The sequence below is a fragment of the Ochotona princeps genome, chromosome 14, assembly GCF_030435755.1.
Source record: "Ochotona princeps isolate mOchPri1 chromosome 14, mOchPri1.hap1, whole genome shotgun sequence".
NCBI lineage: Eukaryota > Metazoa > Chordata > Mammalia > Lagomorpha > Ochotonidae > Ochotona > Ochotona princeps.
In genome coordinates, this window is record NC_080845.1 from 16,993,780 (window position 1) to 17,021,759 (window position 27,980).

The 27,980-nt window shown below is 47.5% G+C and overlaps 1 protein-coding gene across 2 annotated transcripts in view; it reads right to left on the bottom strand.

The window, feature by feature from the left end:
• RGS3 (regulator of G protein signaling 3) overlaps positions 1-26,568 on the bottom strand; it is a 125,674-nt gene extending 99,106 nt beyond the window's left edge. The window contains exons 1-5 of one of the 2 annotated variants that reach the window (XM_058672851.1): positions 26,316-26,554; positions 5,613-5,663; positions 2,641-2,699; positions 1,544-1,638; positions 226-294 (exon numbers count right to left, since the gene is read on the bottom strand). In XM_058672851.1, coding sequence (XP_058528834.1) covers positions 226-294; positions 1,544-1,638; positions 2,641-2,699; positions 5,613-5,663; positions 26,316-26,394 — 353 coding nt within the window. In that variant the 5' untranslated portion in view covers positions 26,395-26,554. Of the gene's footprint in view, positions 1-225; positions 295-1,543; positions 1,639-2,640; positions 2,700-5,612; positions 5,664-26,315 lie in introns of both variants that reach the window. The other variant, XM_004594940.2, reaches the window with a different exon arrangement.
• Between the last annotated feature and the right edge of the window lie 1,412 nt (positions 26,569-27,980).

Below are 27,980 nucleotides of genomic sequence, written 5' to 3' on the forward strand. Positions count from 1 at the left end.
TACGCATGTCGGCCGGATCGGCTGACATGGAATACTCAATAAACACTAGTCGGTACCACGGTCTTTGGCATCACCCAAGGTGATGAGGGACTTGGGAGTGGCAGCCTCTGTAACTGGCTGTAGCCAGTACAGCTCATCTATCCAGCGGGCATTAATGGAGCCCTGGCTGCCTACTGGCTCCCTGCCTGCCACCCACTGCCCCATCTGCTCAGCAGTGCCCCTTACCTGGAGCTACCGGCCCTGTTCCACACGGTGACCAGCAGGCGCTTCTGTTCATCCTCCTCATGGACAGGGCTGTGTGAAGTGAAGAGGAATGTCAGGAGGGCCCAGCTCCAGGCCAGACCCAGGGAGTCAGTCACACTTGCAAACATCTGGAAACCACCTAAACAGCTGGGCAAATAAGTTACAGTGCAAACAGCAAGGGCGATGACCACAGGCATGTGACAGAGGCGAGGCTGCCTGGTTAGGGACAAGGGGAGGTTTCCCCACACTTCTTTAAAACACCTGGACCTTATAAATGCACCTCCCACTCACAGAAAAACCTCCATTGTCACGTCAGCTAATGGTCTGAAAAAGACACCCAGTGAGACATTTCTGCCCAACTAACACAACTGAATGCTTTCTACGTTCTTCTTTCTTGCTCGCTTATTTTCCACAATAAGCAAAACCAACCAACACCAAGATATTGTAATTGCTTCTCACTCACGAGGAAAGACAAAATGTTCACCACCTTCCCACTGGCCCCAGAGTTCAGAGATGTGAGAAATAATCCTAATAGCAACAATAACGAGCGGGCCTGCCAGGCTTTGTGCTACCAAGTCCTGGTCGCACCTCATCGCTCTCTCAGGCTAGTACTATTATTAGCCCTGCTTGACAAATAAGGAAGCCAAGGCTCAGGGAGGTTAGCAAGTTGAAATAAAAAGGGGGACAGGGAGGCCAAACTTCCTTATGCTTGGAAAATTCCTATCTCTGAAGTAAAGAACTAGGCCCTGGAGCATGGTGGGACACTCCCCACTCTTTCCTGGGGCTTTCCCTAGTAAGGAGAAGCAGCCAAATGAGACATTATCACAGCAAGCCTGTGCCAGGGATGCAAGGGCACAGGGCATAAGACAAAGATGGCCTTTAGAATGGGCTGTTGCTCTGCCTAGATGCAGCTGTAGGATTGGCCATCAAAACTGTTTCTGAAGAGGCTCTTTCTCCTCCCTTCCCCCTCCCCCGTTTTCTGTCTCCCCCGCCTCCTTCCCCTCTCCTCCCTTCCTCCTTCTCCTTCCTCCTTTCTCACTCCTCCCTTCTCTCCTCCCTCTCCCTTCTCCTTCTTCCATTCTCCTCCTTTCTCTCACCTTCCCCACCCCCTCCCCTTCTTTCTCTCCCTGTCTCCATCCTCCTTCCTCCCTCCCCTTTTTCCTCCTCCATGCTCCCTCCTCCCTCCCCCTTCTCCCTTCTCCCTTCTCCTCCCTTCTCCCTCTCCCTTTCTCCCTATCCCTCCACTGTGCTCCCTACACCCTCCTCCCTCCTCTAGGACCCAGCTGCACCAGACTCTTACAAGAAAAAGTGCTCATGGAAAGCCGGGTCCCTGCAGTCCGGAATGGTCTGTGTCTTTTGACGGCGCCTTCGGTTGTCTTCAGGGATCAAAGAAATCTTGGATTGGGAAAAGTAAGCGTTAGTTGATCTCACAACCATGAGATCGCCCAAGCCCAGCTGCTGACCACACAGCTCCTCAGCGTCCTGCAAACCAGCCTCTGCAGAGGATGGTGTGGAGGTCCTGGTCACACACTGGGAAGGAAAAAGGAGCCTAAGACCAGAGGAAGTAGGGTCAAATGCCAGCACAGGGCCTCTCGGGGGTTGACACCAGGAAGGTAGCCTATGCCCAGCCAGGGATGGGTACAACTCTTCCTCTCAACACAGAGGTTTCCTCCAAAACCAAAGCCTTCTCTCTTCTAAGTTCCCAGCAGCTGCTGAGGGATCCCTTCCCGTGAAGATCCAGGTCAGCCACCTGCTGAGGCTGCAAGTCCACGCTCTTACCCATGCTGCTCTTCCCTAGCCTCCAGCCCCAGTCCTGCACCCAAGGACCTCTGAGCAGACTGCAGGCCTCAGGAATGATGCAGAAGTGGGCATAGGGACTGTCGCTGGCACACCAGCTGCCAGGCTCCTGGCCTGTAGAGCCTGGCACTGGAGTAAATGCTTGTCACTGCAGGGTCCCTGGCTTCAGGGCCTGGGTCCTAACCAGAGGGTTCTTCCTTCCCTTAACAACGACTGCCCTGCCTGGCCATCCCATCTCTGCTGTTGGGGGGAATAAGAAAAATGTTGCTTTTCACAACAGGCCTTGGGATTGTTTATGGTTGACTCACCCACATATACCACATATACACTGTGCCCACCTACATGAGTAACCAAGCTCACTCTTAGGATTCTAGCTCTTGCAGGAAGTCCTAAGGACCACACTGAGATTGGGCACAGAGTTTTGCCCAGCTCAGGGCCTCATCACTTTGCCTAATAAATGCCTACGAGCTAAATGAATGGGATGGCAGCCACCAGCTTGGGCATGCCTAGGCCTACAAGTATGCTGGGGGAACCTTGGAACTCAACCCAGCAATGTGATCCCTCAGTAGCCCTCACCACACCTCCAGCCCCGACAGATACCTTCACATAGGGATCGCAGACACCAGGTTCTTTGCTCATCAGGCCCTTGGCTTCTATGACTAAAAAGAGAATTGGAATATTGGGGTAGGTAAGGGGGAACACACACACTCACACTAATTAACAGATCTGGAAAGAAAGACAAGGCATACCTGTGAGCAGCAGAGCCCTTGCTTGATGTGCATAACCACTACTGGTCACTACTTAATCCTTTTATATATTCTTCCTACACCCTGGTAGCAACCTCCCAAAGGCCTTATAGAGAGTATTCAATTCTTAAGACTCTTTCAGCCAAAAAGGAACTTAAAATTTATCAAGTTCAGCCTGTCACTAAATAGGGAAAATGCAGATCCAAGCTGAAGCCCATAAATACCATGCAAGGTAATGACAGTAGAATTGGAATTCATGTCTCTGGACTCCCAGTCCAGTGCTCCTTACATCACACAAGCCTGCCTCCTGGGAATGAAGAGTGAAGCTAGAGGATTCCTGTAGACTAGCAAACTAGCTGTGGCTGATGGACACCAACTAATAACAATAATAATAATAATAAGTGTATGGGGTGGGCGGGAAACCGGGTGGGGCTTCTCCCTCAATATCCCCCTTTACCTCAGATACATGATGGAAACAATATGGACATAATAGTATTACCCACTTCCCTATACCCCCTGAACCTTTTTTTTTAACTGCAATTAACTATGTAAAGATTGTCAACAACAATACAATAAAATATATTTTAAAACAAGTGTATGCACAGTAACTGTGCTATGTACATTAGGTGGTGTTTGAAAGTGTTTAAGAGTATCACTTCTCGGCCTTTTGGCTAAGATCAAGTGTGAAAGTGTTTAAGAGTGCCAGACAAATGGTTATTTTAAAAAATGAAGAATAAAGGTAAAGAATAGATGTTAGTTAGGTGCAGGTCTAGCCCTGAGGGCAAGTGTGCCACAGCTGGTGCTCTGGGGCACCTGAGATGCCATTGTCCCATATCAGAGCACTGGTTTGTGTCCCAGCTCTGCTTCCACTCTGGCTCCCTGCTAATGTGCCTGAAAGGGAGGATGGCCTGAGTACTTGGACCCCTGTGAGAGACATGGATGGCATTCTGGGCTGCTGAGACCATCTGTGGAGCAGTTAACAAGCAGATAGACTATTTTTTTTCTCCCCATCTCTCCCTCTCTCTTTATCACCCTTTCAAATAAACCAAATCAATCCTTAAAAAATTAAATTTAAACAATGAAAGAAACCATAGTCCATTTGCCTAAGGTCTGTAGAAATCAACGACAGATCTTGCAGACCTAAGCCTCTTGTCCATCTTCTTCTGTGTTGGATTATGACTGGGCCCCAGGGGCTGAAATGGACAGAGCTCCTGGTCTGAGGCAGGAGGCCTGGAAGCCAAAGGAAGGAGAAGGCATGGGCTCCAAGGGCTGAAGGGCCTGCAGCTGGGGTGGAGCCAAAGCAAACTGTGCAGGACAAATGAAGTGGTGGACGCCAAGATGTATTCTGCAAAAACTGTTTGCACAGCTGGAGTCAGGCCTGACAGGCAAAGAACATCCCTCTGCTGGTCCTTGGGAACTTCCCCTGGCCCCCCAGGCCCAGGACAGCAGGATCCCCGGCGCCTGCTGGTCTGTTCTCCCTGGTATCCTAGCTACTGTTCCTGCATGCATCCTGCCCTTCAGGACATGGTTGCTGAAGGCAGGATCCAGGCACTAATGACAGTGAGGCAGGCACTGTTTGTGTCTCCCAGTTTGGTGGAAAGACTAGACGCAGGGTGGAACATCAGAATCAGGCTGTGATGAGGACATATAAAAGCCCAGGCAGGTGGGGATGGGGTGGGGACTTGATCCCTGGAGGAGATGGCAAGGCAAAATGAATCTTCCTTCCTAGTCTTAATGACGATTAAGATGGGCAGATTTCTTGTCAATTCAGAGAAAAGGAGGAAGAGAGATGCATTTTTCAAAAGGAGTTCAAAGCATAATAATCCCCAACATAGGGAATAATGCGTACAAAGGCACAGGCTAGCCAAGTAGGACCTATGAAAGGGGGTACAACAACAAGGGATAGGGATGTTGTTTCAGCGACAAGAACTGGGAGGCTGGAGAGAAAGGCAGAGCCTCCCAGGTTGAACAGGATTGTCTAGGTGCTGGGGACTATGACTGAAGCTTGGTAACTATGTGCTCGGTGGAGAGATAAACAGGCAGATAGGTCAACTGATAGAGATCGAGATCTTCTCCTGGGCTATGCCCCAGTCACACTGGACAGCTCTTTGGATGTATCCTGCCTTCTCCAACCCCTAGGCCCTAGGACCTGCTGCTCTGTGTGTGTGAAACACCCAGCTACCCAGTTCATTCTTCCTGGCTCAACCTGTTCTCCTCCTTCAGGATGGAGTGTGAAAATCACTCCCTTTGTCATGTCTTCCCTGGCATCCCATAAACATCATCCAGACAGGAACAGGTACTTCTGTGTCCCCAGCCTCATTATTTTGGAGTGACAGTTTTCTATCTTTAACACTCATTCAAGGTTTCCTACATGGTGGGTACTGTAAGCACTTTACTAGAACATTCACTCACTTAATTCTAATAACCCATAAGACAAATACTAAGACCACTGCTATTGGACACAAGAAAAACCTGAACTTGATCAAGGCCACTCCATAAGAAAGCATCACAGCCAGGGCTCAGATTCAAAGGGTCTATTTTTCAAGACTTGATCCTGACTGTGGTCTTACACTGTAATGGTCTGCCCCAGTGGGGCCAAAGATGGTGTGGAGGTGGCCAAAGACAGACCCAGCAAGTGGAGGACATATCAGGGGCAGAAGCAGGCCTGGGGCAGTAGAAACAGCCCAAGTGAATATCCACTGCTTGCAGGATATTACAGGAAGACAACAGAAGCCTTGGCCTACGGAAGTATCACACCCCACCCCTGATTCCAGGGTGGGAGGGAATGGCCGCCCATCCTTAGAGCCTAGACACAGCCGTACTCACCGTGGAGCAACAGAATCCCATCCTGTGCATCAATCGACAGCTTCAGCTGACCTAAGGAAACAATGATAGGAACAATCTCACCTCTGCTTCTTGTTGGGCAAAAACGGGAGCAGAGGTACCAAGTTGCTCCTACAGCCATTCAAAGACTCCCACAGTCTCTGGCTGGAAGGGATCTCAGCCGGTACAGCCACTGTACCCCACCAAGGGCCCTGCTGCAGTGCCCCCAGCAGCAGTTCTCTCTGGTGCAGGGAACTCACTGCTGCACCAGGGAGGCCAGGTGGGTCCTGGTGAGCACTCACCATGGGAAGGAGTCAGATGTCAGTAAACGTATGGGGGAAAAGATGCTGTTGTACACACCATGTTGGAGGGAGGACAGCTGGAGGGTAGTTTTTGGCAACATCTATTGGAATTTCAATGTGCATGTCCTTCAACCCAGCAAGTTTCATTCCAGCAACTATCATAAACAAAAACTCACATGCCTGCTGACACCACAGCATTATTTAAAACAAGGAAATATTGGAAACAATGGAAATATCCATGAATACAAAATGGGTTAAGCAAATCTTCTATTGCTAGCTGTATTGTGGAATAGCATGGGCTGTCAGTAAGAATGGAGAGGCGCTATACGACTTGGCAAGAAAATATTGTTGACACAAGTTTTTAAAATGAATAAGCAAATTGCAGAACAAACAGAAATGTGTGTGTGTGTGTGTGTGTGTGTTCTGAAAGGATGCCAAGGTAAAAACAGTTATCACATCTAGGGAGGAGACTGGAAGTTAAAAGGGAAGGTGATCAAGAGGGATTTCAATATACTGCTATTACTTTGGTCTTAACAATATGAATCCATCTACAGGTGATAGTACTTGTACAATTGCAGATAAAAGAGGGAAAGAAGAAGGAGAGAGAGGAGGATAGAGAGATACCAGAAAGGAAGGGAGGAAGGCAGGGAGAAAAGACAGAAGGGAATGTGAGATAAAAGCGGGACCAGGACAGAAAAATAGGTGACGAGTAACTGGCTGAGGTTCCCCATCACTAGCTTTTCCTGTTTATGTTTAAATAAAATTAAATAAAGACTAAAAAAACACTTCCAATCATTCTCACAGCCACCTCACGACCTCACTTGGGCCAAGGAAGAGACATGGTCGTGCTGGTCTTCCTTACAGACACTTCGAAAACTTTCTCTCAAGCCGGGAGACTCTGAAACCTCAAGAAGCCATTGGACTCCATCCACCTAGGGCACATAGGCTGGGAAGACCATAAGTCAGGCCAGGCACATCAGCCAGAAGCCCTAACACCTGCTTCATCCATGACACCTCATCCAGCAGTCACCCTCCTCTGCTCATTTCCCTCCAGGGAAGGGAACTTGCTTCCCTTTCTCATTTGCAATAGTTTCTGATTACTCAATGTTTCAGTGTATACTGAAATAAAAATGGCCTCTCGGGGATTTTCCTTGGCCAGATCTGGTCCTGCCAACTCTGGGCTCTCCGCGCACCACCTGGTCACCTCTAAGACCTGATGTGAAAAGTCCTGCCACCATCAATCATGGCACAAAGAGACATCCCTTCCTCACCTCAAATGCTCATCTCTAACCCACTCCAGGAGACAAATGGTGGCTTGGGCCTGTACTTGGTGACTGATTGGAGGAATGGCAGCTAGAGCTTGGAGAACAAGTTGGGGGGGGGGGGTTGGAGAGTGGAGGAGTGCATATCTCAGCACTGGGCCTGAGCCCTCTAACCACTGTGGCCCAGCAATTATCCATCCTCACACTCAGGCACTCAAGTTATAGTCCAAAACAGTTCAGGCTCCAGCAAACCCAGGCTCAGCCCTTCAAGCACCAGAAAAGCCTGTTGATCTCCCACCCAGGAGACAGGTCTGCAAATCCCCAAAGCTGTTCCAGATCCCACTGCCCTCCTCTCTGTCCAGACCTCAATGTTCATGGCACTACGAGGTGGATTTAATAACAGGGGTCATTGCACTGCCCAAGCTGGGATCAGATAACACCATAATGTGAAAAGGTCTTTGGATGAAAGGCATCACAAAGATCCACAGAATTATTATGCCAAGGGCTGAGAAATTATCACTTAGGGGCTCCCTAAAGCTGAGCAATCTCCTGCAAGAACTGTGCCCGATTCACCGTAGGGTGGGAGAGGAAGATTTGGAAACAGACAAGGCCAGCAGACTCTGATGGAATCTCACCAACACAAAGGCATCTATGTTTAACACAAAACATTTTGTTCAGAAATGCGCAGTGGTGCACAGGCCGCTCTGGCCCAAGCACGTTTGGATTTCCAAAGCCAAGGGGACTACTGTGCTGTATAACAGCTATCATCTGACAAAGACTCTTTCCCAGAAACCAAGAATGAGAACTCTCCCAACACAAATGCCAGCATTGCCACTGAGCAGACCTTTGCCTGGCACTTGGAGGAGGTAAGGGTAGACCTGAACCTGCAGGTGCCTGATTCCAGGGGGCTCACAGTCCAGTGGCCAGGACAGACATATGAGCAAGGCTGATGGTAGAGTTGGAGCAGGAGCTGGGGCTGGCATGGAGACTGGGAAATCTGATGAGTTTGCACAGCTCTGTGCAGCTCCTATGCCAGGCCCTGATCAGCAGGGCCTCCTCTGAGAGAGCCAGCATGTCCTATATTTTGTCCCAATAGAGAAACCAAGTCCAGCAAACCAAACTCCTCAGGTCAGGGCACACCATCCCAGCTCTCCTGGGCCTCAAGGATGAGAGTATGATGAAAAACAAGACCCTTTGCTTGTTCATGCCTGCCTCCCCTGTCCTCCTCCATCAGCCCACTCCATGAAATGTCTGACACATAAGGCCCTTGAAGTCACTTTGCTCAACCTCAACATTCAGTAGATAAGATTATCATATCTGAGATAAAAAGTGACTTGTTCTGGGATCTAAGAACCAAAGCCCAGACTGGAATCACTAACTCCAGCACTCTCTATACCAGTCTGCTAGGACACCCACAGTGCCGTAGCATACACTTCCCCTGACAGGCAGCATTCCATCTGCCAGTGCAACCCTTCAATTTGGGAGCAGTGATGCACAGGACGCCACAACTTTTCTCAAGAAGCCATGAGCATTCCCAAAAGAACACAGGCTCCAAGATTTATTTCCAAGTATAGAAAAGGAAGCCAGCAGGTAAAGCAGGGGGTCGGGCTAAACTCCTGAGTCTTCAGATGGTCTCCCCACCCACTAATCAACCCTTACACCTCTGACATTTTCTGACATTCCTACTTCCTGTGAGAGTGTCCAGGAGGGTTCAGGTTGAAGTCATTCTCAGCACGCTTGGACAGGGTGCTTACAGAGGGTGTGACTCCAGTTCCCAAGGGAATGCAGTTGGGCAGCAACTCTGCAAAAGATGGTGGAACAGATGCCCAGAGAGACTCCACACCCAAATTCTGCAGGCACAGGATGGGAGTGGGCGATCAGAGTTATGGACATGGAATTGGCTAAGAAACTCAGCCTGAGAGCCAGCACTGTGAAATAATGGGTAAAGTTGCTGCCTGTGGTGCCTGGGAAAACAGTGGGGGATGGCCAAAGCACTTGGGCCCCTGCATCCATATGGGAGACTCAGAGGAAGCTTCTGGCTCCTGGCTCAGACTAGTCTAAGTTCAGCTGTTATGGCCACCTGTAGAGTGAACCAACAAATAAAAGACCTCTCTAACTCTGTCTTTAAAGTAAAAATAAATCTTGGAAGGAAGGAAGGAGGGAACGAAGGAGCTAAGTCTGGTAGACAATACTTAGTACAGAATCCCATGAAGGTGAAAGCTGCTTCTCAGGACATGTTCAGAAAGAGACTTGTTCCAAAGATTAAGCAAAAATATGTGAGCTGCCTGCTCCTGCTGACCTCAGGGGTCTGCTGAAGAGTGGCTCAGAGGGATCCCATGCCATCACACTGTTAGCAGAGAACACAGCCTGGCTATTACGAAGCAGCAGTCATCCTAAAACCCAGTTCACAATTGCCCATTTCAGAGCTGCCGTGTGCTAAAAGCTTCAACAAGGGTGATGACACTAGGGTTAATGTGCAGAGCAGGCAGGGTGCACCAAGAGCCTCGGCAGCACTGACATCCACAGATCTCCCTCCCCGTGTGGGAACAAGTCTGTCTCCAGTGCAAAGGGAGAGATAAGCCTAGCCAGCTGCCAGGGCCCCTTCTCCCTGTGGGCCTCCCCAGCTGCCCACTCTCCCTCCATGCCCTCTAATGGTGAAATGGTAGGCTATGGCAGTGCTGAGGACCTAGGAGCCAGCCCACTCTTGGGACACAGCCCTGGGCGATTTTAAGCATGGACTATGTTGAAGAGGGGGAAAATACTAAGTTTGGTGGAGAAAAGTGGCCCTGGCTAGTAGAAGATTCACAAAGAACCCATGTGAATCGGGGGGCTACTGTGGTGGGAGAAGTTATGCTGGACCAGTTCAATCCCCTTTGCTTGACTCTGTGCTGCCTGTGATACTGTGATACCGGATACTGTGTTTTCCCAAGCTGTTTTTCCTTCCAGAAAGACACTGCTCTGGCCAGCCTCTAAGCCCTTTTAGACCACTCAGCAATTCTATTTTTCAGCATAAACTAATAAATTAGCATTCAAGTCTCCTAATGAATTAGATTCCTGTGGATCATTTAGGGGATTCTAGATTCTTCCCGGCATGACAGCCAAATGAAATTTCGGAATCTACTGCAGTCAGCATCCGCCCTTGGCTGAACTGTAACAGCACGGAAGGCTTAGCGATTCCCCTCTGGGAAGGCAGGCAGCGCAAACACACACAACCTGCAGGCCTCCTATGTGCCACATCCCAGAGCCCAGGGTCATGGCGGAGCATTAGGCATGCTCAAGCCTGGGCAGAAAAAAAAAATCAGCTTCTTGTAGATGCTTGCTAGGCCCTCAGAACTTTACTATTTGCTTTTTCTTTCTTTCATTCCTCATAATAGTTCCATAAGTTTATCACCTTGGATAGACAAAGAAGCTGAAGCTTAAGAGTTAATCAGGTCATCCAGTTTTCCCAGTCAATGGCACAGTGCGGGCATTCCAGATCGCTCCAAGCCGCTCTGTGCCAGGGTGAATGGGGGTGAGAGATGCAAGGTTAACATTTTCCCACCACGTCTCTGATGCCCCTCTTCACAAGAAGTAGAGCTGATTTGCTGAGTTTGGATGTGAGCTGGACTTCATGACTTGCTTCCAAGAAACAATAAGGTGGTTTCCAAGATTAGGATAAAAAAGGCATTTAGGCTCCTTTCTTTCTAATGGTTATATTGAGGTATTACACCAATTAATGATTTCAAAGACATAATTCATTCTGTTTTAGTATAATCACAGAATTGTGCAATCATCACTCTATAATATTAGGACTTTTTTTAATACTCCCCTAGAAGAAACGTGGGGCTGGCATGGTGACACAGTGGGCAGCCCATATGAGCACCAGTTTGAGTTCTGGCTGCTCTGCTTCTAATCAGCTCCCTGCCTCTGGAAAAACAGTAGAAGAGGACCCAAGTTCTTGGGCACCTGTCCCTCAGATGGAGATGCAAATGGAGTTGCAGGCTCCTGAACTCAACCTAGCCCAACCTTGGTGGTTGTGGCACTAGTGGATAGGTGATCTCTTGCTCTTCATCTCTAACTCTGCCATGCAAATAAATAAACAAACCTAAAAAAAGAAAAAAGAACGAAAGAAAAGAAAAAAAGACCATTCTCACTAACAGTCATATCCAATTCTCTTCTTTTCCCAATCCTGTCAATCACTCATCACTTTCTGCCTCCACAAACTTGCTTATTCTGCCCACCTGATATAAATGAAAGTATACAGACCTGGCACAGTAGCCTAGCAGCTAAAGTCCTCGCCTTGTATGCTCCAGGATCCCATATGGGCGCCAGCTCTAATCCCAGAGGCCCCACTTCCCATCCAACATCCTGCTTGTGGCCTGGGAAAGCAGTCGAAGACAGCTCAAAGCTTTGGGACCCTGCATCCGCACAGGAGACCTAGAGACCATTAAAAAAAAAAAAAAAAAAAAAAAAAACGGCCTCAGCTGAGCTGATCCAATGCCAGGAGCCTGGAGCTTCCTCCAGGTCTCCCCATGTGGATGCAGGGTTCCAAGGCCTCGGGCCATCCTCAACTGCTTTTCCTGGCCACAGGGAGGGAGCTGGATGGGAAGCAAGGCTGCCAGGATTAGAACTGGTGCCCATATGGGATCTCAGTTCAGGCAAGGTAAGGACTTCAGCCACTAGGCTAGGGCACTGGGTCAATGATATGTAGTCTTCTGTCACCAGATGCTTTTACTCAGCATAATCTTTTCAAGGTTCATTCATGTTTTATCATGTCACTGCTTGTAAACCAGTATTACCCTTATGAAAGATAATATGGAAATTTCTCAGAAATATAAAAATAGATCTACCTATCAGTGGGATGACCTAGCCATCCCACTGCTGGGAATTTATCCAGAGGAAATGAAATCAGCATATGAAAGAACTATTTGTATTTCCATGCCTATCACAGCTCAATTCACGATAGTTAAGATACGGAATTAACCCAAATGTCCATCAGCTGATGACTACATAAAGAAAACGTAGCACACACACACCAGGGAAAAGCATTCAACCATTAAAAAAATGAATAGTGCTTTTTGTAAACAAAATAGATGTAACTTGAAACCATTATGCTAAGTTAAACAAGTCAGTCCCAAAAAGACAAATATTGTGTTTTCTCTGATATGTAATATTAAATATAGAACATTAAAAAACATGTAAGAATGAAGCATACATCTTGTGATATGATTGTTGTTTTTAGCCCTTTTTATGCACCTGAGGAACTGTGTTCTACTTTTTGATATTATTTGTGAGTGATACATTAAACTTGTGATTAGAATGGACTGATATCATCTTCTTACAAAAATTAAAGAGAAGGAAGGAGATTGAAGGAGGAAAAGGCAAAGGAAGGCAGTATGGTTATCTCAGAATTGCACCCATGAAACCTGTTCTCTTCATATTAAAAATTATTTTAAAATATTTCATTCCTTGTTGTGGTCAAATAATATTCCACTGCACAGATAAGTTGCATCTTAACCATTCCTCTGGTGAAGGATATTTGAGTCATTTCTGCTTTGGGTTGCTATTAATAATACTGCTATGAATATTTATGTACAAGTTTGTGTGGCACAGATTTTATTCCTTTTGCATACAACCTAGACATAGGATTGTTAGATCAAACGGTATCATGACATTTAACTTTTTCAAGAACTGCCCATTTTCCAAAGTAGCTGTGTAATTTTACACTCCAATTTCTTCTTATCCTCTCCAATACTTGTTATTGCCAGTCTCTTTTATTATGGCCATTTTAGTGGACTAGTATCTCATTATGGTTCTGATTTGCATTTCCCTGATCGTTAACAATGTCAAACATCTTCGCAGGTGCTACTGACCATTACCATATCTTCCCTGGGAAAATGTCCATTCAGGTTCCTTTCCCACTTCTTCAATGGGGTCATTTGTCTTTTATGGGATATTTGATCATTGTCCGTATTGTACCACTTACTCAGAGGCTGCCATGTTCTGAGGACACTCAAGCAGCTCTCAGGAGAGGACCTATGCATGAGACACACGTAAGAACAGGCAGCAAGGAACTGGCCTCTTGCCACGAGCCATATGAACGGGTCTATATGTTGTCCACTCAGCTAACTGAGAAAATGAGAGTTTGGGTTTTTGACCCAAAAACTATCAGGAAAACTTGCTCAGACACAACAGACATATCCATTGTGCCACCACAGTTAAGACACACAAGTCTGATCTCACAGGTAAAAGTTGCTGGAGCTGAGCCAATCTGAGGCTAGGAGCCAGGAGCTTCTTCTGGGTCTCCCACGTGAATGCAGGGTCCCAAGGCTTTGGGCCGTCCTCAACTACTTTCCCAGGCCACAAGCAGGGAGCTGGATGGGAAGCAGGGCCCATATAGGATCCCGGCAAGTACAAGGCAAGGACTTTAGCCACTAGACTACTGCGCCGGGCCCAAGCCCAAAGAGTTTTAAGATAAATCAGTACATGTTACTAAGGAAACAAAGACTTTCGACTTTGGAGGTCCTTGGTTTTCTTAATAGACTGTTGACAGATTCAAATCATGCCATTTCCACTACACTGCAAAATCCAGAATTGTCCCCCTTAATCCAGGCACTCCTGCAAGGCTTCTCCACCAGAGAAAAGGTTTTCTTTCATATACATTCTGTAAGATATTATTACCTGCAGGAAATTCACATTATTCTGCCCTTGGCAATTTCCTTTTAGATTTTATTATAATGTTTTTGCAAATCACAACATAAAGTCATGTAATTTTAATTCCAAAATTGTCAATGTTACCACATTTATAAACTACTCAGCATCCTTACCTATTTCATATTACAGACTTTTTCTCTGCAGTTACATATGTATTATTTTATAATGATGAGCATCTTGTTATGTGCTTGCTGATAGCTAAATAGAATCAATAATTTATTGTAACATAGGTGCAATTTTTGAACTATCAAACTTTTCTGGCAGAACAAATTTAATATGCAAAACACAAGAGAAAACAGCATGGAACTATGCACAAAGCATCGGTTTGGGAGTCAGAAAACTGGGTTGTAATCCTAGCTCCACCACTGATGAACCTGCACAGCTCCAGTTTCACTTTCTGTATCTGCACAATGGCAATAATAAGGATAGTAATAATAATATTACAGATGTGTGAAGCCCTGGCACATAAACAGCACTTCCCCAAAAGGACTAGGTAGGGAAAGTGGGAGGGAAAATAAGAAGAAAGCAAGCAAACAAGCAAAAACAACTTGGAAGAATTCACATATGGAGGGGACTTTGTTTCTAGGAAAACAGACCAACTGAGGCAAACTTGAAACAGCTGACACAGCACAGCAAAACATCTTAGAGCCAGAACAAGATAGCAAGGAACTGGCCAGCAGATCCTTGGGGATGGAGGTCTAGGGGAGCCTAGTGGATTTCTAGGCCAACTTTCTCCCGGGGTGTTTTCAATTCCAAGGAGGGGGGTAACTGGAAGGCAGAGAAGCTGAGCAGAGGCTCTGCCTGCCCGTCAGAACTGGAGGCAGTTCAGGAGGAACAGGAGGAGGAACAGGAGGAACAGCAAGGAGGCCAGGACCCCCTAAGACACAGGGTTCTTCTGAGTCTCCACCTTTGGCATTGGGACCCTTAAAAGGCTGGAACAGGAGGGAGGCCAGAACCCCCTAAGACACAGGGTTCTTCTGAGTCCCCACCTTTGGCACTGGGACCCTTAAAAGGTTGCCTCACAGGAACAGGGTGAACTGTAAGTAGACACAGCCGCTTGAGAGACTACAATTCAACTTCAAATCCTCTCAGTCGCTAACATTGAATTAAGATGATCCCACAGGGCCAAGGTGATGACACAGCAGGTTAAGCTGCCACGTGTACCTCTGGCATACCATACGGGTTCAGTTCATGGCCCTGCTCCACTTCCAATCTAACTTGTGATTAATGGCTTGGGGAAAGCAGCAGAAGATGGCCCAAATGCCTAGGCCTTTGCCACCCACAAGAGAGACCCAGAAAAAGCTCCTGGCTCCTGGCTTTGGCCAGGCCTAGCACTGGCCATTGCAGTCACCTGTGAATCAGAGGATGGAAGATTCCTCTCCATGTCTCTTTCCCCCTTTCTCTCTCTGTAACTTTGGCCTTAAGATAAATTAATTAATCTTTAAACAAACAAAAGAAAAGATGATCCAAGATTGCTAGTGACCGCCTGCCTCTAATAGGTCAAAAGAGATCTTTTTGAAGGAAGAAACCCTTCTGGGACCACGCTAAACAGGCAAAATATGTGGCAGTGACTGGCCTTCACAATTCACAGGGCATATCTGTAACACAGAACCATACAGGGTGGAAGAACAGCAGATGCAAAAAGGCAGGCCAGGCAAGTAAGAGCCCAAACATCCGGGTAGCTGTGTCAACATCTGTGCCACAGAGAAGACTCCATAACAACATAAATGAAGACATCATCACAAAAGTTTCAACTCTCCAGAAAGATCATTCTAAATCTATGTTATTAATATACTTCAAAATATATAATGGAAAAACTGTCAGAACCACAAAGGAGTAACAAATTTACAACGGCTGTAGAATTTTAACTACATTGGTAACTGGTAAAAAAAAAAAAACAAAAACAAAACCCAGGGGGAGTCCAGGTAAGTCTGCTCAAAGGCGCGTATGTCTGAAGCGGCTGGGAGAATCTGCACCAGGCCAGGCTTCCTGCAGGGATCCTAGCTCCCTGTCCACTGCTGGCAAGTGGTGGGTGAATCCTGGCCTTGTGGGCAGCAACAATGGAGCTGGGCTTGCCTGTTGGTCGCCTGGCGGTGAGCTCTGGGGTCTTGGGGTCTGGAATTACTACCTAGGGACATCCATGGATAAGGCTACAGTACGTGTAGGTAAGGAATGAATCCTGAGAGACACTCAATGACAGTGCCACTGTACTTGCAAGTAAGTGAGGGGACTGAGACCTGGTGGCTTGGAGGGGAGAGACTGGAAGACCCGTATGGCTCAGATGCATACACCACCCCACATGGGAAGTCCTGTTGGGCTTGTTAGCATGGAACATTGTTGACCACCACATGTCAGTCTACATGAAAGCTAGGGCTAGGGGCCTAACAGGACTAGATCCCAGCACCTGATTGTCAGAACAGGAGATGGGTCACATTAAGCAGGACCATAACACTAACCAGCACACAAGAGAACCAGGTCCAGGGGTAGATTCTGTGGGGGATATATGGGCCAAACCCTGTGGAAATACAAATCCCTCTGGTTAGTCAAAGAGTCGGGGTGATGGGCTGAACTAGATGTGACCATGAATCTGCCAACTTTCACAGGTACAGGGACTGAGAATAGTCTGGGCAGGTCCAGGCTGCAGCACCCGCATATGCATCCTAAAACAAGGTGTAGGGTGGGCCAGGCTGCAATGCTCACCAGCTCATACTAGGCTAAAATGGAGGGGTAGGCTAAGCTGGGCAAGGGCCTAGCACCAGCTGGCATGCGTGAGATCTGGGTCTGGGAATGGGTCAAGTAAGGGAACTTGGGAAACTCCCCTAGTGGGTCATAGCTCCAGCTGGTGAGCACATAGTCCAGGCCTGGGGGTCAGGCAAGTTGGACAAGGTAGCTTCAACTGTTGGCAAAAGTGTGGGTTGGTTTTGGAAGGGGGTGTACTGGGCAGGTCTGAGCAAACCTTAGCTCACCAGCAAATGCAGAAACGAGGCTGGAGCTCAGATCACGCCAGGCTAGGCTGTCACATCTACAGGTTTGCATGAGTCAGGGATGGGGGCAGACTGAGTAAGGCCAGGTTGCAGCACCTGCCAGTGAGAGTTGGGACTGGGGGCTGGCCGTGTCAGGTCAGGCTACAGCTTCCAAAGGCAAAGGCCAAGACACAGGAGGGACTATGCCAGGCTGGGTCAGAGCAACCATTGGCACGCACAAGATCTACAGTTGGGAACAAGCCTGATTGGGGAACAAAGAAGGCATCCTGACCTCTTTGGTTGTAGGTCCCACTGGTGAGCGCGAGGGCCGGAGTGGGGGCTGCTATCTGGTCTGTACATGGCTGCAGAATTCCTCAGCACAAATAAGGACTGTATCTGGGGTGCACCAGACTGGGCTAGACTCCAGCATCCACTGGTACTTGTGAGAACCAAGGTTAAGTGTAGGATGGGCTGGGCTAGGTCTCTGCCCCTGCTGAGCCATATGTGATTTGTATCTGGGTGTGGACCAGGCTTGGCTGGGCCGTAACACCCAATAATAAAAACCAGAATGGTTAAAGCTGGTCAGGAAAGGCCATTGTTTCTGCTAGGACAGGAGGTGGACTAAGTAGGGCTGGTCCATGGACCCACAAGTGTGCACGAGATCTGGTATTAGGAGAGGCTCTGATGGAGGAGCTTGGGCAACTTCTCTGTCAGGACACAGTCCCTGCAGGTGAGCACAAGAACCATGATAGAGAGCAGCCCAGGCCAGGCCAGGTAATGGTATCCACCAGCATACATTTGGAGCAGGTCCAGGGCAAACCAGGCTGAGCCAGTTCGTATCACCTGCTGGAAAATCACTCCAGAATGAAGTGTGGGCTGAGCTGGGTTGGATCGCAACACAAGCCATTTCACATGAGGGCCAGAACTGGGGGGCTGGCAAGCCTGGGCCCAGCACCAGCATGAGCTGTAACACCCAACAGCATGAGCTGGAATTGGGAGCAGGCCAGACCCGGCCAGGTTACAGAATCCAATGGCAAATGTCAAGGTGAGGCGGGCCATGCCAGACTGGGCCTCAGTGCCCAACTAACACAGCACACATGAGATCCAGGGGGAAGAAGGGGAAATCCGTTAGGGGGATGCATGGGGCTCCCCTGCTGGACCACTACTCCCATTGGTGAGCATGAGAGCTGGGATGGGGGCAGACCAGGCTGGGCAGGGCTACAATACATCATGTGAGCTGGACCTGGTTAATGCCAAATTTGTGTTAACTATACCAATGTGCCAGCATTGTTGCCTATGCTTTTCTTTTTTTTTAAGATATGGGAAGGAGCATGCCGACAGACAGGATCTAGGGACCTATGCATAAGTGTGCGTGGGCCCTGAGTAGGCAGGCAGGGCCCCAGGCTGGCATGGCACGCCGCGAGAGGACCAGGCATGGGGAGGCTTTGGATTGCTCAAGGAAACACTGGGGCAGGCATTTAGCCTAGTGCTTCAGACACAAACTGTGACACCTGCATCTCATGCTCAACCCGAGTCCTGGCTGTAGCTCCTGACTCCAGCTTCCTTCCTTCCTTTTTTAAGATTTGTTTATTTAATTGAAAGGCAAAGTTACAGAGAATCTGCTGGTTTATCCCTCAAATGGCCACAATAGCCAGAGCTGGGCCAGTCCAGATCTCCAACATAAATGTAGGAGCCCAAACACTTGGGCCATCTTCTGCTGCTTTCCCAGGCCATTAGCAGGGAGCTGGATCACAAGTAGAACAGCCAAGACTTGAACTGGTGCCCATATGCAATACAGGTGCTATTGATGAAGACTATACGTGCTATGCCACAGCACCAGCCCCTCCAGTTTCCTAAAAACTGCAGGTCCTGGAAGGCAATCAAATAGTTGAGTTCCTGAAGTCAGCGGGGGCCAGCCCCAGTCATTTGGGTGCTAGAGAACTAGCAAACGGGAACTCTGTCTTCTCTCTCATCCTATCTCAAATAAATAAATGCATTTCTAGATGGTAAAAATGTTTGGGTTTCACATGTTAAGATTCAACACCCCTTCATAATAAAAATCCTCCACAAACTAGGTACACAAGGAACATTCCTCAAAATTATAAAGGCTATACATCACAGAGCAACAGGCAATATCACAGTGAATGGGTGAAAGCTAACAAGACAAGGATGTCCATGTTCAAGATTCTTATTCAATGTAGTCCTGGAAGTTTTAGCAAGAATAGCTGGAAAGAAGGAAATAAAGAACATTAACATTGGAAAAGAGGAAGTAAAATCATCCATGTTCACAGATGACATGATGCTGTACATGGAAAAACCTAAACGCTCCACCAAAAAGCTGCTGGGTTGATAAATCAATTCAAGAAGGCTTTGGGTTACAAAATAAACATTGTAAAAGTAGCTTTTTTCTATGTTAGTGATGCAATCACAGAAAATCCAGAAAGAAATACCATTCACAACAGCCAAAAAAAAAAGGGGGGGGGGGTTAGTATGATGGCTTAGTAGCTAAATCCTTACTTTGCATGTGCCAGGATCCCATAAGGACATCGGTTCATGTCCTGGCTATTCCACTTTTCATCCAGCTCCCTGCTTGTGGCCTGGGAAAGCAGTAGAGGATGGCCCAAAGCCTTAGGACTCTGTATCCATGTGGGAAATGCGGAAGAAGCTCCTGGCTTCAGATCAGATCAGATCAGCTTTGGCTGCTGCTACCACTTGGCAAGTGAACCAGCGGATGGAAGAGCTTTCCTTTTTTTAATATTTATTTATTTTTATTGCAAAGTCAGATATACAGAGAGGAGAAGAGACAGAGAAGAGGATCTTCCATCTGCAGGTTCACTGCCCAAGTGGCAGCAAAGGCCAGAGCTGAGCCAATCCGAAGTCAGGAGTCCACAGCTTCTTCCAGATATCCCATGTGAGTGCAGGGTCCCAAGGCTTTGGGCCGTCCTTGACTGTTTTCCCAGGCCACAAGCAGGGAGCTGGATGAGAAGTGGGGTGCTGGGACTCGAACCAGTGCCATATAGGATCCTGGTGAGTTCAAGCCACTAGGCAGCAGCACTGGCCCCAGAAGATCTTTCTATCTGTATCTCCTTTTCTTTATATAAATCTGCTTTTTCCAATAAAAATAATAAATAATATCTTAAACACATATACAAAAAACAAAAAAAATTCAAATATTCAGGAATAAGTGTTACCAAAGTGAAAAATCTGTACTGTGAAAATTATCAAACATAGAAGAAAGAAGTCATCAAGGACACAAAAAAAATAGAAAGATATTCCTTGCTTATAGATGGGAAGAATCCTTATCACAAATATGTCTATACTACCCAAAGCAAGCTACAGATTTGATGTAAAACTTACAAATAGAAAAAGCATTTCTAACATTCATATGGAAACACAAAAGACCTAGAACAACCAAAACAATCCTGAACAACAACAACAAAAAAATTAAGCTGAAGGCATCACAATATCTGCACTCAAAGCGTACTACAAAGTTATAGTAATCAAAACAGCATAGGGCTCGGCAGCGTGGCCTAGTGGCTAAGGTCCTCGCCTTGATCCCATATGGCCACTGGTTCTAATCCCGGCAGCTCCACTTCCTCTCTGTCTCTCCTCCTCTCAGTGTATCTGACTTTGTAATAGAAATAAAGTAAATCTTAAAAAAAAAAAAAACATCATGGTGCTATCAAAAACTGCCACACAGATCAACAGAATAGAAAAAAGGACTCCCAGAAATTAACCCACATACATACAACCAACTGACTTTTAATAAAACTGCTCAGACAATACAGTAGAGTGACCATACAAATAGTGATGGCAAAACTGGATGTATATACGTAGAAGAATGAAATTAAATCCATACCTCTCACCACAAACAGAATCAACTCAAGATATATCAAAGACCTAAATTTAAGATCTGAGACAATGAAGTTGTTGGAAGTAAACAGGGGAAACACTCCATGACATTGGTGTGGGGAGTGATTTCTTGGATCAAACTAAACAAATGAGATTATACCAAAATCAAAAGCTTTCCCCCAGCAAAGAAAATGATCAAGCATGAAGAAATAATTGATACAATGAAGAAAAAATATTTGCAAACCACCTACCCACCAAAGGATTAACATCCAGAATATACAAGCAACTTTAAAAACTCAACAACAATAAAACAACAACGCAGTAGAGAAATGGGGACAAAGACTTCAATAGACAATTCTCAAATCATGAAAAACAAACGGGAAACAAATATTTGAAAAAAATACTCATTAGCATTAACCATCAGGGAAATGCAAATCAAAACCACCATGGGATATCACCTCACCCCTGTCAGAATGGCTAAAATTCAAATTACAGAGAGCAACAAACATTAGCAAGGATGTAAAGAAAGGGAAGCATTTATACACTGTTGGTGGGCATATAAATTAGTGCAGCCACTGTGAAAAACAGTGTAGATATCTTTAAAAACTAGAAATAAACTTGCCTTATGATTCAGCAATCTCACTACTGGGTATATACACAAAAGCCCTGAACACAACAAATCAGATACCTGGACCACCGTGTTTACAGCAGCATTGTTCATAATAGCCAAAATTTGAACTCAATCAAGGTGTCCATCACCAGATGAATGGATAAAGAAAATGTGGTATATATACACAACAGCATATTATTTAGCTACAAAAAAGAATGAAATTCCACTCTTTGCAGCAAAATGAACTCAACTGGAGAACATCGTGTTGAATGAAATAAGCCAGAACCAGAAAGACAAAGACCACATTTTCTCCCTATACGTGGGAGCTACATTGAGAAATAAACAAAGAGAGAGAGAGAGAGAAATTTCAATGTGTACTGGTGCTGCTGCAAATATAGTTTTGTGAAACTTTGTTTTATAGCTTTGTCAAACAATGGATAATAGTGTTATACCACCATAGTTTTAATGATCTAAAATGTACTTTTGATCTAAAAGTACTCTAAAATGTACTTTTTATGAGTGATATGGTCATTTTTTCCACTCAAGTACTGTTCATGGCCATTGTCTGTACTCCCAGCTTCTCCGCTTCCAAGTCAGCAGAGGATGGCTCTAGTATTTGGGTCCCTGCCACCCTTGTGGGAGACCTCAATGGAGTCCTGGGCTCCTGGCTTTTTGGCCCAGTCCAGCCCCAAATGTTGTGAACATCTGGGGAAAGAACCTAAAGATGTCAGGCGTCTCTCTCTCTTTCTCCCCTCTCCTGCCCTCCCTCTCTTTCTTTGTGCCTTTCAAATGAAATTGAAATAATAAACATAGCTAATCGTATTTGGTATCATCAGGTCACTAAAATTTGTTTCTCAATAAATAAATCTTCATAATAGCTTAAAGGAAGAAGCAACTCAATATACATAAAAAGATAAGTGGATAAAATGTGGCATGCTTATATTATATTATGTATTACATTAATGATAATATTATGTAACATTCAGACATAAAATGAAGTACAGATATATGCTACAACATAAATGAAGTTTGAAACATTATGCTAAGTAAAATAAGTAAATCCCAGAACAGCAGATACAGGGACCAGCACTGTGCTGCTGCAGCTTAAGCTGCAGTTTAAGATACCAGAATCCCATGTCAGAGCATCAGTTTGAATCTCAGCTGTTCTCCTAATCTTGCTCCCTGCTAACGCACCTAGGAAAGCAGTGAAGACAGGCCAAGTACCCGAGTCCCTGCTACCCACGTGGCAGGCTTGTAAGGAGTTCAATGCTTTGCAAATCGATGATGGAAGACAGTTCCCTGCCTCCGATTCTGATTCCTCCTGCCTCTAACTCCTCCCATCATCACTCTGCCTTTCAATAACTAAATCTTTATATAAAGGTGCTGGAGATGCCAAATGAAGTGTGCACATTTTTGATAACTGTGTGTTTCTGGTCCTGATCAAAGCAACATGGTGTCTCTTCTGTTTCCTGAGATGTATATGTCCCCTTTAAATGTCTGTATTCAAGGGGCAAAGATTGGGCCTAGTGGTTAAAGACCCTTGCATTCCATATCAGAGTGCCTGGTTACTAGTTTCTAGTTACTCTGCTTCCAAACCAGCTTCCTGTCACGGTGCACCTAGGGAGACAGCAGGTGGTGTTTCAAGGAGTTGGGTCCCCAACTCCCACATGCCACACCTGGACTGAGTTCCTGGCTGCCAGCTTCAACAGGCTCACCCATAGCCGTTGCCGGCACTTAAGGAGTGAACCAGCAGATGAAAATGCACTCTCTCCACAACTTGCTCACTTGCTCTCCCCTTCCCCTCCAAATGTGTAACTGTTTGTACATATTTAGGAAACTACCACGTGTCCAGCTTCTTACTGATTCTGTCAAGGCAAAGCCCACTGCTTAAGGTCAGGGGCTACCCGCCACACTGGGAAAAGGCCAGTGAACAGGGGAAAATGCAGCAAAAGCCTACACAGTAACGGGAGGACACATTGGCTACCAAAACTGACCTGAAATCCACAGCTTCTAAACCTGGCTGGTCATCAAAATACTTCCGTGGCCTCTTCCATTACAGATTTGTAGGTTCTACCTCAGGCTTATTTAACCAGAATCTCTGGGAGAACATCCTAGGAATCTATGCTTCAGTTGGCTCTGAGATGCTCTGAGATCTAGCCAGGATTAGTAACCACCAGTAGGAATCTTCACACAGGAGTAAACGAGCAAAGATCAGTCAGTGTATAAAGAAATTTGACAGCATGAAACAGGGCGTTCAAACCAACAGCACCCAAGGAAGCAGAACTAATTCAGGAAATAGAAGATAACTTTTTCTTTTATGAGTTATCTGAAAGGCAGAGTGACAGATGGAAAGACAGAAAGAGATCTTCCATCTGCTGGTTCACTCCCTAAATGGCTGCAACACCCAGCGTAGAGCCAAGCCAAATTCCATCCACGTGACCCCTATGGGTAGCAGGGACCCCAGTCCTTGGGCCATCTTCTGCTGCTTTCCCAGGCACATTATCAGGGACTTGGATCAGAAGCAAAGCATCTGGGACTCCAAATGACGCTCAATTTGGTAGGTTGCCGCTACAGGCAGCAGTTTAACCTGCTGTACCACAATGCTGGTCCCACAAGAACTTTGAAACTTTCTCATTCTTATCCTCAAAAAGGTTTTAGAGGACCTAAACAAATACAGATTAGAAGCTCCCTACCTCCTCCCAGAATCCACCTGCCTCCTGCACTCACAGCAGTCACTCAAACAGAAGCCTTCATGAGACACACTGGACCCAGGCCGGAGGCCATGAGTAAACGGGAGGCTCCACTCTCTCCTGGGACTGACCTTCCCCAACTCAGCAGATCTTGCAGGAAGATGGACTCAATGGGAGAACCTGGGCTGATGCTAGGAAACAGTCACATCATACCAGGAAGGAATAAGGAAGGGTGACACAGTTGTGCATACAGCTTAAAGTCTGGCAAAATCAGATCATAGAGACTGGGAGACTGAAATAACTTTGGAAGAATATAAACCAGAATGTTGATAAGCACATGCCACATGATCCACACCCTCTTCTTTTAACTAAGGGTACATCTTACTCTGTCGATGTGGAGAGGAAAAACAACAAAACACACTTTCACTTTTCAATCAGAATCCAGCTAGGTAATGGGGCCTCATAGCTCCTGGTGGCCAACACAGATCATTCTAGAAGTCTCCCCTGTGTCATAGAGCCCCCATCCCACCCCAGTGGAGCTGACGGGAATTGCCTCTAGAATTAGGAGCATTAACTGAGGTCATGCAGGTAAGACACTTCACACAGTCAAGGCACACGCAAGGGTTTAACAAACAGCTGCTAATTAATTGCTCTCTTTCTCATCCTTCATCAACTAAACCAATAAATTTCAGGATAACAGACAACAGGCCACTTATAGGGGCCAAATCACTGCCTCTCCATCACTCAGGCTGTAAAGAATTGGGCTTATTGGGCAGCTGTGAGTCTGACATCAGGAGGCCAGGAATACCAGGGAGGGTCTAACTACTCAGGCACACTGGTTTCAAAATCTGGGCAAAGCCCAGTTACGTTGTGGTACCTGCCTCAATCTTTAAAGGCCTATGCAAGTTTAAGGAGAAATGTGCTGGACAGGGACAGGCATGGTGGCACAGAGGCTTAAGCTGCTGCTTGAGTTTGAATCCTATGCGCTGCTTCCAAACCAGCTGTGCTAAGGGGTCTGGGAAACAGTCATGACAATGGGCCAAGTAGCAGTTCCTGCTATCCATGTGAGAGATGTGGTTGGAGTTCCTGGATCCAGGCTTCAGCCTGGCCCCAATCTGGCTGTTGTGGCTACCTTCAGAGTGAACCAGGGGATGGAAGATCTCTCTGTTGCTCTGTCATTCTGCTTTTCAAATAAAAAGTACTCATAGCCATTTTTAAAGATTTATTTATTTAGTTGAAAGTCAGAATGATAGAGAAAGAGGAAGACACCGAAATCTTCTCTCTACTGATTCACTCCCCAGAGGGTCACATCAGCTAGGTCTGGGCCAGGCCAAGCCAGGAGCCAGGAACTTCATCAGGGTCTCCTACATGGATGGCAGGGGCAAAGCACTTGGGGGCCATTCTCCACTGCTCTTCTAGGTGCATTAGCAGGAAGCTAGATCAGAAGTGGAGAAAGCAGGACTTGAACTAGTGCCCATGTGGGATGCTGGAGTTGCAGGCAGTGGCTTTGACCACCACATCAAAACACTGGCCCCATATAGATAAAATAATCTTTTTAAATAAATAGGTAAGTTTGAATTCCGTTACCAACTCTGCTGCTGCTTTTGGAAGATGCTGCTCTCTCTGAGTTCAAATCTACAAAGGAGAGAAAACCCCATCCAGGGGGAGCTTCAGGACCCGCGAGAAGAGGAAGAGCTGTGAGGGGAAAGGCTGGAGGAAGCGGGCCTCATCTGAGGTAAGCTGTGGCTACTTCCAAGGCCAGGATGAGAGCGGAGGTGCACAGTCGGCTTTGGCTGCGGAGGGACTTCCTTTCCACCCCAACTCCCAAAGGCAGACCTGGGCCCTTCCTGAGAGGGCGGTCTGCCTTGAAGGACAGAGTGCTCCCATCTCCCCTGTGGGTCAAATTACAGCCTCCAAGGTTAGCCCCAACGGACAGAAGGCCATCTGGTCCCTGGACCAGAGCAAATGAGTGGATGAGATCTCCAGAAGCAGCAACAAGATCGTGATTTGACCTGAACTGCCTGCTAATGGGAAACTCAGCGGTGACAACCCGGGTCTCTGAAAGATTAACTGGGGCGTGATTATTCCAGCCCAGTGAGGCAGAACCAACTGGCCTGGCACCAGTGGCGGGGCAGCAGGTGGTGGCCAGCAGCTTCCCGCCGCTTGAGCCTGTGCTCTGGACTCTCCTCGGCAAGCACAGGAGGAAGGAGACGAATATGAAGCCCCAGATGGAAAGAATGAGGAAGATAATGGGGGCTCCAGCCTTGCTTGCCAACATCGCGGGCAGGGGTCGCCTTTCTGGGCGTTGGGCACAGCCTGCCCGGAGGCACTTACCGAAGGTGGTGAGGTAGAAGGACAAGTCCCGGTGGGCACGCTGGCTCCCGAGAGAGACTCGGTGCAAGGAGCGCTCCATAGCGTCCCGGCCGCGGGTAAGCCGCCGACCGGCTGGCACGCCTGTAACCCAAGGCCGTTCTGTTGCTTCCCAGTAACCGAGGCAGCAGGTTCACCCGCCCCCAAGCCAGTGTCTCCAAGGCGGGACGGGCGGGAGCCGGAGGCCCTGCTGCCCCGCGCGTTGGAAGCGGCGGGGCGCGCCAGGCCCTGATTGGCCCGCGCTGGTTTGAATGGGGAGCTTTCCACCTGACGGAGCCGCCAGCGCGGGGCCAGTGGGGAGGAGGCGCCTGGAGCCAGAGTGAGCAGTGAGAGGAGCAGGGCCACCCATGGCCAGAGGCGGCTCCCTCCTGCAGGAGCCGGCGGGACAGCCTGGGCGCCAGCACCTTGCTTTGGGTTGAAGGACCAGACCCACCAGAGGCCCACTCGGCCGGCCTTGGCCTGCTCGTCCAGACCCCTCAAGCCAGCAATTAGCCAGGTTTGTAACCTGCTTTGAAGCTCATACCTGTAATCATGAGACCCAAGCAAGGGTAAAGGAGCAGCCTCCTGCTCCAGTGCTTTGAGGATTGGAAAAGTTTGTGCACTTGCATGAGGCACTCATATATACACCCCGCCACGCGGCAGCCTTTCTCAAATCCTGCCGCTTGGCTATCCTTCCTGCCTCCTCCCAGCTAGAGCAGCCAGGTACAAATCCCCATGGAGCAGATTGCTTGAGCCAACAAGCCAACTTCTGTCTTCCCATCCTAGCCTGGGCCACTCCACAACAGGACAGGTCCACCAGCATCTAAGGGACATCAATGCACAGGACAAAGAGGTAGAAGCGGGGACATTTTACCTCTCCCGGGCCTGATGTAGGAAGCCAGAGCTGAAAGGAAGGTCAGCCACTGCCTGGCTTTGTTGGCAAACGTACACAAGACACCTCTGGGAAGTGGCTTCACACACCATGATAGCCACTGACTGCTGCCTACTGCCACCATGGCAGGCAAAGCTGCTGTTCTCATGGCACCCTGGATATCAGCATCTGCCCCTGGTGCCTGGACTTCAATGCCAAGTGGATGTCTGAGGGTCCAAAGGCAGGACTGGGGGGGGACACAAGAGAGGAAGTGGAAAGAGGAGTCAGGCACATATATATTATAGTGAGGGTGGGGTGCCAGGGCCAAGCCGAGCAACTTACATGTAAGTTGTAAGTTATCTTCAGCGGAAGCCTAAGAGGTAATAGCCCAGGTAGCCAGGGAGAAACCAGAACCTCAGGCAGTAAGGACAGGTGACTTTTACAAGATTGGCTGAGCCAGGAGAAAGCAAGCTGAAATTTCACCCCAGGTCTGACTACCCTAAAGGCCAATGTCTCAGTCTTCCTTGACCCCACACCTGCCCCAGGACCAACAACAGGTAGAAGAAGCAGACCTGCTTCCTTCTTGAGATAGGTAGGTAAAGAAATTTAATGCCCCGAGACCAGCCAGCCACCAGCAGGGCACAGGAACTGAAGGCGAAGGCCAAAATCAGCCAATTAGTTATTATAAGCAAATGAATCAGGTAAAGACCAGTGGATCGTTTGAGTCTAGTACTCTGGGAAGCCCCGCCTTGCTCTTTCTCCACCCAGCCCAGTGGCAG